The following is a 12074-nucleotide window of genomic DNA, read 5'->3' on the forward strand; positions in this document are numbered from 1 at the left end:
ACAAATTCAAGTCTAAGGATACATTTAAACTTCAAGCGGGGGGTGTGATTCCCCGCTTGAGGAGATATGCCCACACTAGCTCTGACCAAGCTAGTGCACTAAAAATAGAGTGTAGTTGCAGCAGTACAAGTGGCAAGAAAGGCTAGCTGCCATGAGTACATGCCTATAGTCTCGGACGAAAACATGCTTCGGGTGGCTAGCCCCTTGCGCTGCCCACACCCGCATGACTACGCTGTCTTTTTAGCATGCTAGCTCAAATAGAGCAAGTGCAGGTATGTTGAGTTGGGAATCAACCCCCAGCTCGAAGTGTGGACATACCCTGAGGGTGTGCTTTCACAGCCCGATTAAGCTGAGTTACCACTCACGTGCTAAACCGAACACAACACATGTCCACAAAAATCTCTAACTCGAGTTAAGTGCTGCTTAAAGGTCGAGCTAGCTGGCCCGTCGGAGGCTGGGGAGCGTGGCTTGAAGCTCGAGTGATGCTGGTGCTCGAGCTGGTAATTCAGTGGGGCGGCAACAGCTAATCCAAATCATTCTGTAACTCCAGGGTTGCTTTGCAGCGTGGCTGCTCTCATGAGAGCTGGGCTAGCTCACATGCAGTAATGAGGCTTACCACCTGTCCAGGTTTTCCCAGGATCATCGCTTTTTGAGGCAGCTGTCCCAGGAAATCTGTAAGTCTTCCCAGGATATTAAAACTCCCAAGTTATGGGTTTTTAAACAGCTGTATAATAATACACCACTCTGAGCCTGCTCAGAGACGGGGGCCACACCTGCGCTACAGACAGATGGCACAGCGCACCAATGAGGGGTGGCTCCAGGGGCAGACTCACATGGCTGAGCGAGTGACGGTGGCCGCAGCAGGAAGCCTGGGGTGCTGCAGGGTCGGCCTGCCCCTGGGCCGGCCTGCCTCTGCCGACCAGCAACAGGAGCTGGAGCTTGGGAGCCCAGCTTGTGGGGAAGCGAGGGGCTTGGCTTTGGGACCCACGTGTCCCTCCCCCAGCGCTGGGTGGCAGGGGCAGACCCTGCAGGCTTGTCCTGTGCCCTGGCATAATGGTGGGGATCTCTGGCATTAAGTAATAGGTATGTCCTGGGTTTGTGCATCTCAGAGGTGGCATCCCTAGCAATAACACAAGTGTACTAACTCCAGCTAACTACTACAGCGAAGACAAGCCCTGACAGGCTCCGATTCACCAAAGCACTTGATCTTAAAGTTAAGCAGGTGCTTAACTGCCTTGCTGCATAGGTATAGACTTAAGCACAAGCTGGCCAGCGTCCACTCAGAGAGCAGGATTGTGGTTTTTCCCTCTCTCATCTGAAAGACACACGCTTACAGTAGATTGCATGGAATGCACTCTACAGCGATAAGCCAGAAAATGGGAATCAAAATTATTTGTACAACGTCTACTGTATTAGTTTAGAGGCCACACCTCATTCTGTGTTAAGTTTAGAAAACAGGGTGTAGTGCAGGTGAGGCATAAAGGAGGGATTATTAAACCAGAACCTCCTTTCAGGACAGCAAGCTATCCAAGCAGCAGCAGATTAGCCCAAGGTGTTCTGTATAACAAGGATCACCCTAATCTGGAAGTTTAAGGCACATCAGGGTCCTCATTACCTTGTTCAGAGCGTTGCCTCTTCTGTGCAAGACTGACATAAGGTCAACACCAGCCTCTATGATTTAGACATGTGTAAAATTACTGAGTTCAATGTTTCTAGTATTGAAAAAAAAATAGAATGAGAGACTGTCACTATTTAAATCCATAGCCTTTTCTCCACGCTGTTCAGCAGCCAGACCTTCCCCTCCAATACATGAAACCCAATAATGAAGAACCCAAAAGTGCAACTGATTTAACTGATTTTCACTTCCAAAGCTGGGATAAATGTAGGAAGTAAATGGACCCCACCGGGGTTCATAGCAAAACTCCCATTGACATTACCAGGGCCTGGATTTAACTCAGAACAGTACAAGTGGATTTTTAACATTAACATTGTTAATATTTTAAGGTGATAATATTGCTAAAAACATTGATTTGCTTACAACACTTCCGTAATGTGGATAGTGTCACTATCGTAAATAGACACTGTCCATAAAAAACCAATTGTCTGATTTATTTTAAAAAAGCCTATTATTGTTACAAGTAATCTCCAAGATTATTACTACTGAATAATTATAGGGAAAAATATTTTTCCGTTTCTAGTTTGCTTACTTTATGCATTTAACAGCACTCTGCATAAAATCAATTCCACTGTTTCGCCTGTGCCAGCTAATTTCTCTTTATGTCCGTCTGGGATTTACACACAACCACATGAGAGAAAGCGCCTATATTTAAACACACAACTGGGATGGGACATTCTAGAGCAGCCAGAGTACTTGAAATGTTTCTAAAACATCAAATTGTCAGAAGAAAGCTTCGATTGTCAATCTTGTACCTATATTACCTGCAAAAGTCCTCTGAATGAGGTTAGAGGGGGGGAAAATATGTCTCCCCTCCTCCTCCAGTTTGTTTACTTAGTTCATTTGACAGCACGAGGCTAGATAGAGGTCACTGACTATACACCCTACCCCAGGCCCTGAAAAAGGGCATTTAGCAGCAGCAGAGCTGAGAGTGAAACTGAAAACGAACAGGCTGCAAGCACATGCATAGATGCACACAGAGAAAGGAGCAGGACTCAGAGCAGTAGGGTGGCTTAGTGGCATTGCTTGTGAGTGTGCCCAAAGACCCTTCTTATAGTATTGCCAAGTCCAAGCATTCAAAATTCCTGAGACTGGTTTAAAAAATCATGAGATTTTAAAACTACTACATTCAGGTTCTTTTTATTTGCCTTCTGGTACTGGAGCCTTTAAATTTCACATTTTCAAGCTTTTCTCCACCCCCATGAGAGCTAGCAGCTGGAGGGAAGGAGGGGGCGAGGTTATTTAACATGAAAGCTGATATTCTCATATAATTAACTGACTCCAGGAGTTGGGGCTTTAAGAAAGCCACCCAATATCCTGAGGCTCACCATAAAATCGAGAGAGTTAGCTGAAAAATTTACTGTTGCCAACATGTTTAATAATTTTTTTAAAATCAAGACATCCCATTTAAAGGGTTCTCTCTCTAAGATGAATTTTTTTTTAACAAGTCAGTTTTTAAAGAAGATTCAAGTTGACAAGAGCCTTTAACACATCTGTGAAAATGACAAGATTTCCAGTTGATCTTATTCTTTAACATAGTGAGGAGGCTTAGCTATGGAATGAAGATTTCTGATGAACATTTAAGGATCATGTGTGAACTAAAGTGCATGTGGTCGTGTGCAACACGTCAAAAAGTACGCAAGATCGGCAGCCAAGGATTCCCCTGGTTTAGACAAATCCCCAAGAGGCATAAAGCCAATGTAGCCAACTCTATGCCACCTGCATCCTAGCTACCCTTAGCCAATAGAGCCGTCCCTAGAGGTTTTTAGCCAGCTCTAAATTCCACTTGGTGCCACATTGTTTCCCATCTCAGGGGAAGGAGAGCTTGATCACAACCCCTCTTCGATTTGAGGGGCTGCTGCCTGCTATTCTACATATTTTCCCAGCCTCTCTGCAGCTCTACCCCCCAAGCAGCCTCCAATTTTTGAAGACTCCTCTTCTGTGAGCAGCCTCAGTTCGTACCTCCAGTGCCACTCAGCATTTTCCCAAGCAGAAGCAGTCCTGACCTCAGAGTTTCCCCAAACAGCAGCAGTGAAATTAATTGAAGATGCTGCTCCGGTCCAAGCAGCAACAGGTACACTAGCAAGGTCTATTTGCAGGCTCAGATGAGATCATGGCATTGCTTCACCTTTGCAACCAGATTGGCTCACACATCATATTTCAACTACCAAACAAAAAACCACACCCAACTTTGATTTCTGCAGAAATCAGCCTCAGCCCCTTCCTCTCCTCTCCATTAAGTAAAATTCCCCAATTACCAATGGGATTTTCAAGCCATACTCTATTAAATGTGGTCCACTATAACACAGAAAACGCTGATCCTCTACCCTACCCATAAATACCCAAATAACATGGCCCTTTTCCCTCTCAATAGCTTCTTACTTGTCGACCAGCAGCAACAATAACGAGGCCAAAACCTGCATTCCTCTCACACCCAAAACTCCCAGCAAATTCAATGGAGGCGGCCACGGGTGTATACAGAATGCAGAATCAAGGCCATCAACTCTTCTGGACAGAGTTTGATCATCTAGGGCAAGGCAGATGCAATACATTCCAGCAGGAACAGCATGCATATTTACCAGCAGAGTAGGGGATGGGGTGGGATAAAGCTTTTCCTGGCATAACTTTGGAACAGCTGCTCTAGCCACAAGCTAGTAATGCAGCTCATCCGGTGTGAGCCCCAATAAAACTTTATCACGCTTCTAACCAATCACAAGAAAGGTATTAAAGATAAATTTTACAAATCTCAGAACTTTACCAGTGCTGTGTGTGCGCATCTGACTATAGAACTGGACTGCGTTAGTTACCAGCAGTAACTACATCAGATGGTCTCTGTAGGCAAAAGGAAGGAAAATCAAAAGTACTGCAAATACACAAACTTCCTAAGAGCTAAACTGTCCCCTTGGCACACACACGAGGCTGAAAAACACAAAGGGTGAAATCCTGCTCCTGTTGAAGTTGATAGGAGTTTTGCAATGGACTTCACTCCATGAGTTTGGACTTCCAAAGTTTTCAGCTGATTCTTCCTTAGAGGGGGGAAGGGAATGTTTCCACATGCACATTCCACAGAATGGTCAAGAGGTTCAGCCCACTGAACCACTCAGCTTCCCAAGGTTCATGCAGACACTAGGGGATATGGCCCTGGTTTCTATGCACGAGCAGCTGCTGTACTGCGTCCTGCTCCTCCACGCAGGATCTGCAACAGAACAGCTCCAGCAGGGATCAAGAAGCCACCGTGTCCCTGTTAGATGCTGCTGCTGGCAAAACAACCCCACCCACAGAAGGGGATTTTACGAAGCGGAGGTAGAGAGCAGTCAGTCAATGATGGGACAAGGAATCCCCATACATCTCCTGGAGAGGGAGAAAAGAATGATGCCACTGAAAGAAGTTGGGAACCTGCACGGCCTCTGATCTGCCATCTCCCTAACCACAGAGGGATTTCCATGGCGTCAGGGAAGGCACCATACAATCATCTTCTTCAGCTGAGACTGATGAATAGTGTTTCTGCTACGGCTGCCAAGAATTCCATGAAGAACTGCCCTCCTTCAAAATGGCTGCCATGCCCCATTGTTCTCAATGAGACTGAAGCTAAAATCGCCTACTTTCAAACAGCAGTGGAGCCAAGCTGCCCTCAGGGAAAATGGTGGCCCTGAACACACAGGTGGCCAGCAGGCCTACAGACACTTATGTTCTCATCATAATTTTATGGTTGTGGCACAATGTTACTACAGAGGGCAGAGTTAAGGTTGTTTGGGACCTTAACTGTGCATTTCCATTCCTTGACAGGTCAGCTTTCTTACAAATTAATCTTAACTCTGAATTTCTTGGATTTGTAGTGCCTATTTATGGGATAATTACAGCATCCTTGTAATGATTTTTACCCATAAGTTGCTGATAGGCACTCAGCCTTTACTCCAATTAATGTAGCTTGATCCGGGAACTAAACAGATATTTAAAATTGCAGTCACCTGACTTATAAAACTAAAAAAGAATCTGTTTATCAAGATAGAACTGCTATCCATATTGACAGAGCTGTCTTCCTTATTTTTAATTTGAGACGAAAGGAAGTTTTTTATTAGGATAAATAGATGATCTAGCCAAAAAATAAGTTTTTTTGGACTTTAATTTTAACTGAAGGAAACAAAACAAGTAGAAAATAAAAAGAGCAGCAATATTTTACATCTAGAATGAGTGGCAAGAAATACATGGAAGCAAATATATTTATTATTATACCTAATATTTCCACCCCAGAGACATGCTAACACCCACTCTACTATCAGATGTCAATGCTACAGTACATATAGAAGAGATTGATGTAGCTAGCTATGAGAGAGAGAGAGAGGAAAAAAACACGAATGCAAGAGCGAGCGAGCACTAGCTAATGTTTATTTTTGTAAGGCCACATGTAAATAAAATAATTTTAAAGACTATGGGCTAGGATTGTCAAAGGAGCTTAGAGGAATTAACTTGCCAAATATTCCCAGTACTCAATAGGAGTTTCCACCTAACTCACTTTGGCTTCTTTGAAAATGCCAGCCTTGATTTTTTTGGGAAGGTGGGGTGGGGGGATTTTGCAGAGGATCTGAAAATAATGAAATAGAACTGGCTAGTTCTGCTCCTCTCCCCCATTTAAAAAATAAATCAATATAAGGAAAGGATTTTTTGGTTTTGAGGTAATATTTCCCCTATTTTGTTAAGGCATTTTTGGCATTGCCTATTACGACGAAATGGATACACAAAATTTGGTAACGTGCAATTGGAGTATACTGCAGATATGAGCACTAGAACCCAAGAAAACATTATTTTGAGGAAAGTGAACTTGATAAAAATCACAAAGATAAAGAGTTCCACAACATAGGATAACAAATTTAACCCTAATTAAGAGAATTATTCAAATTCAACACCAATATCAGTTGCTTTGTGATGCAAATATTAAACTTCTCAAAAAAATACTAGGCAGACGTCACCATATTTATGCAAAATCATCCAAAACCATTATTTTAAATTACAATATTGGAAAATTGAGGTTTTCAATAATTCTTCTGTTTTTGTTTTTTGGTTGAACGATAAAATGTGTCTAATTTCATCAGAGATAAAGCACACACATTTTTGATCATACAGCTGTGTAGTTTTGCCAGACAAAGAATGGCCATACCACGACTGACAAAAAGAACTGTGATTTCAAAGTAAGCAATTTAGATTGCCACACATGACTGGCTTAGACAAAATTACCCGCTCTGCAAACATTTAGGCACATGAGAAACTTTACACATGCAAGCAGCCCCACTGAACAGCTCACAAGTGTAAACGTTTCTCAAAAATACAAGTGTTGGCAGGTTTAGGACCTACATATGACATGACCTGAGCTGACCTGATAATAAAGTACTTTTTTTTAAATTTGACTGAGTGGGAGAGAAATTAAAATCCAGAGAAGAAAGTTAAAGTAGGTCAAACTTGAGGCCTAAACTATCTTTATGCAAGTTTATAAAATGTTCCCATCAAAATTCTAAGCAAAATATGTACAAATATTAAAACAAAGCCACCGCAAAAAACACACACAGATAAAGTACTTGACAGAGTTCTTTTTAAAGAGCTATTCATTCCACTATTCAGTGTGTAGGATGTAGCTTTTGTGGGGTTCAACAAGACATGCACTTATAGAAGGTGAGAACCTAACATCTCTCAACTGTCTCTTCAGAGGGGACATAAATCCAAGATCCTCACAGCCTGGGTTCATTGAAAAGCCTTCCCTCCCTACCCTGAGAGCAATAGTGTGGTAAGCCATAGTTTGGATAATCATATTCAAACCAACAAAATCCCCCAGAAGTTTCAGTGGGATTTTTCACTTTCAAAGACTGAGGGGATATGGAGATTGAGATACTTTTCATTCCCTCAGAACAATCAGTTTAAAACAAAATTGAGCCAAACTGGTTACTATAGGGACATGTATGTTTGTACAGTGCCCAGAATGATCAGGCCCAGTCCATATTTGGGCTTTTGGGCACTACCATAATAGAAGCAATTAACAAGGAGGATAATGAATTGCCACTCTCCATTGGTATGAGCACATGGCCTCAGCTTCCTCTCCTGTCAACTCTCAGACACTAGCTTCACTTTAAAAGCGGCAAGAATTGGACACAAGTCATATGGGCAAGTATCTAAAATACCTCAGATTTAAATATACTAATGATTAATCTCCACAGCTGGCCATTTAAATGAACACTAGATCTATTCTAGAATATATTTAACTGCAAGAGAGATCACAGGCTGACAGTTTTGTTTTGAACATTAAATATACAAACAACTATTGAGACTCTTGATTATCTAAGGATAGAATCCCGCCCCTTGCTACTTGGACAAAATTCCCTTTGGCTGCAATGAGAATTTTGCTCAAGTAAGGAATGCAGCCAGGTTTCGTTTTAGGTACAGTATGTTGGAGAAGCAAAGTTTTCCTCACATCCCAAAAGGCAGCAGTTCCATCAATATTATTCAGTGAAAACTTTCCCCCTACACAAAGGTCACCAGCACAACTTGGAAAGCGAGCACTCTGCGGATTTTTAGCTTCTAGAAGTTTAAGTTTCTGGCTTCAGAAAGTGTCAGGGGCATTCAAAGAAGAACGCCTACATGGGGAATATAAAATATTTACCTCTTCTCTCGGGCATTCCCATGCAACAATCACAAGATGCAATCACATTATTTGCACTATGTTCGGTGGCCATTACGAGCTTAGCTTTTTCTTAGAAAACTACAGCAACCAAGATATCACAGACAAAAACAAGACAGGTTTCAGAGTAGCAGCCGTGTTAGTCTGTATCCGCAAAAAGACCAGGAGTACTTGTGGCACCTTTGTTAGTCTCTAAGGTGCCACAAGTACTCCTGTTCTTTTTTTTAAAAACAAGACTGCACAGGAAACAGTTAATGGCCCATCTACCCTATGAGCAGCTATATAGCTCGGTCCTGCTGTCTCCCTCTACCTGTCATAAAATACAGGTCGCTGGTTTTGGCTTACAAAGGATGTGTAAATATACTCTCAGTATATTTGCAAAATTCATAAATGTTTGTTTGTTAACTACAAAAAGTACTAAATGGGTGCCACTGCGTACAAGTCAAGATTTACAGAACTGAAATCAACTAACTGAAATTAAAGAGTGAGGCGAACACTAAATCAGAGTTTAAAATTTTACTGGTAGGCTGCACTACATCAACCCACATTAAATTTCTACACCTCACCGCCACATGTTCCTTAAATGCCAGTGTCAATAAGACAAAATGCATTCCGACATCTCAAAAAAAAAAAAATTATGGAAAGTTTTGCATGGAAATAAATTCCTATCACACTGAGCAGAAGTAACCTTCACCTATGACATTGCAATGTCTAGTAATTAGAAGATAAAACAGATATTTTGTGCAGGGGGTTAGGGAAAAAGGCCTTGCTGGAACAGGAGCCTGACATGCTTCAGAACTAAGGTGAATTTTCACAGGATCATTGAGAATCTGTTAGTCTTTAAGGTGCCACCGGACTCCTTGGTGTTTTTGTGGATACAGACCCACAGGGCTACCCCCAATCCTTGACAGTCCTTGACTTAATCACTGCTTCTTGCATGCCAATGAGTGCCACTGGCTAAGTGATCTGGTTCTTACAAGTCACACATCTCACATTCTTGCGGATAAGCTTATGCAACTATAAGTAAGCTTCATTTCAAGTTAAGTTAAAAGGCAGTTCCCATGAGAATGTCTCCTCTTAGACTTTTTTTTATTAATTATTATTATTATTATTAAAGCAGAGATTCTTGTATTGCACAGCTCCAAGGTCCACCAGTTCAGGCGCTCATACAGGGGGATTTTAAATCTGGAAAGCACACACACACTCTCCACTCAGAGATAGTTAACCTAGGACAATTTGTACGAGGAAGCGCCTGGGGGCGATGACTGTCTCAGTGAAACACAATGCAAAATCCTTCCTCACAAGGGAGAGCTTTGGAAATCCCCCCCCCAGCCCCCATGAAGAATGTTGAGCAGGGCTGTGCCACTTACAAAGAAGTGCCTGGCTACACTGCGTCTCCGGCGGGGCGCTTGGACTGCCCTGCCAGCCCCCATGCAAACACAAAGGCGTCTGCCCTGCCCAGCACAGCACATACCTTTCATCCTCCATTGTGCGCAGCCGGGCTGGAGCCTGAACTCTGCATGCACTCCAGTCCTCTCGCAATCCTGCGGCCGCTTGCAGCGAGCGGGCTGGGGATTAATCAGCGCCGGTGATTCAGCACGGCGGCCGCCGGACCCTTCAGAGCTGCTTCCTCTCACTTGCTCCTAAAGCAGCAGCTAATGCAGCAGCCACAGCGCTCCTTACCCAGAGCTCCCTGCAGCAGTTGCTACTGCTGCAGCAGCAGCCCCACTCCCTCCTCCTCCTCCTTCCCTCCCCCCTTCCCTCCAAGCTGGCTACTCGGTCTCCTGGCAACAGCAACTGCGGGAGCCGTGTTAAGTTTACACCTCTCCAGCTGCTGCATCTGCACAATGCATCCTCCAGTCTCTTGAGCACCAGCCAGGGATTTTGTCAAGGGGGAGAGAGAGACAGGGAATTCAGGGAAAGTCTCTGGCTTGCCACATTCCTGTACCCTCCAGCTGCAGGGAACCTATTTCCCCAAACACACACACACTTCAACAAGGTGCTAGTTACCCCCACTTCTGAGACCTTCGGCTGGGCAATGCCTAGGGTAGGACAAGCCATGCAAACAGGGATAATGGTCCCCCCCACTTCCCACTCAAATCTGCAGCTGTCCCTTTTAAAGGCTGTAATTCACACAGTAGAAATCATTGCAAATGTAAAAGAACCAATCCACAGATCATGGACCAGATCTGATTCCAATGGCTATTCAACTATTAACATTAATTGCTTTTGAGCCAATCCATGTCGGACACCTGACAGTGACATTCCTGCTTGAGGAGCAACTGTGTTATTCACGGATTTCTAGGCCAGAAGGGATCTTTGTGATCATCTAGTCTGATCTCCTGTACAGCACAGGCCACAGAACTTCCCCAAAATAATTCCTAGAGCAGCTCTTTTAGAAAAAAAATCCAGTCTTGATTTAAAAATCTCCAATGATGATGAATCCACCAAGACCCTTGGTAAATTGTTCCCATGGTTAATTACTCTCACTGAATTTAGATCTGTGACATCCGGAAGCAGATCTATATATGCTCTCTCTTTTATCATTCCCATCGCCTCAGAATCTGAACCCCTAGCCTCCAGGGGAGGAGACAGGTCAGGAGCATGACTAGTTATGGGCCCCATAACTACACAGATCCCTGGTATAAGAGCAGGAGGCAGCAGATGTGGATGCATTGTACCAGTGGTGCCCTTCCCCTGAGCTACAGGATTCCCTTACTCTACAACTCTCACCTGGTGCCCCCATTCACGCTCACTTTACAGGGAGCAGGGGCTTTGCCTCTAGCTTCTATTTTTATAAAAATACTGCAGAAAAGGCCCCAAACACTGCTGTAAAATGACTAAACTACAGTGATTTGGACTATTGTCAAATACTGTCACATTTGACTAAGGATGTTTCCTTTTTCAAATGCTTTTCCCAATGGTTTTCCCTATTGTTTCTCTTTTAAAAAAGAGCTCTGCCCTGTAGGTCCATCTTTGCCAAATACCCACCAACATGCCATCTGGGGTAAAATTAGGATGCATACACCAAAAATAACCTGCAACCCAACTGGACACTGACCTTGTAGTACTAAAGAGCACAGGAACCACTGTCAGTGTATTATATAAGCTTATTACAGTATATTTGGCTATAATGCAGAATACTGTATGATTTCTTAACAAAACAGACTAATGGGGTATTTAGCCCTCTCCTACAGATGTATAGTATGCATAATATACAAGGCCAACTGTAACCCACTCTTCGGTAGAGAAAATGCTTCTTCTGGACTTCAGGTGCAAGTCAGTTCATGCCCTGAAGCATGTGATTTAGTAACTCTTGCTAGGTTTACCCCCAGTTAATATAACTGCAGATGCTACGCCTCATTTTAATCATTTATTAATTTTATTAAGTTTTTTTCCTCCATCATACTCTCTGGCAGTTAGTTCCAGAAACTAATGTATAATTAGCACAGAGAAGTATTTACTTTCTTCATTGCTTTTTCATTTCATCTAATCTTCTTACACTATGGAAAGAGAGTTTTATATGGCACAGTGATGGCACTTACTATCTTCTAAACGGTCTCCTTTCTAAATGAAATAATCCTAGTATTTAAAATTTCTCATACAGTTGCATTATCCTTGCCCTTTTTGTCCCCCATCTTGGTTCCAGGTCTTAAAATGTGTTGGTAATGGCAAGTTAAAAGGCTCTGTAGAAGTGTAAATTAACAGAAGCTCTTTGCAAATATTAAACATCTA

At 43.0% G+C, this 12074-nt stretch overlaps 1 protein-coding gene across 1 annotated transcript in view; it reads right to left on the minus strand.

The window, feature by feature from the left end:
- Nucleotides 1–9941, minus strand: part of KLHL3 (kelch like family member 3) — a 64235-nt gene extending 54294 nt beyond the window's left edge. The window contains exon 1 of the mRNA XM_024202077.2: nucleotides 9814–9941. Within this exon, the coding sequence (XP_024057845.1) occupies nucleotides 9814–9827 (14 nt within the window). The 5' untranslated portion in view covers nucleotides 9828–9941. The remainder of the gene's footprint in view (nucleotides 1–9813) is intronic.
- Nucleotides 9942–12074: the final 2133 nt, after the last annotated feature.

This window comes from Terrapene carolina, unplaced genomic scaffold (genome assembly GCF_002925995.2).
Source record: "Terrapene carolina triunguis isolate 2854851 unplaced genomic scaffold, T_m_triunguis-2.0 Scaffold629, whole genome shotgun sequence".
Lineage (NCBI taxonomy): Eukaryota > Metazoa > Chordata > Testudines > Emydidae > Terrapene > Terrapene triunguis.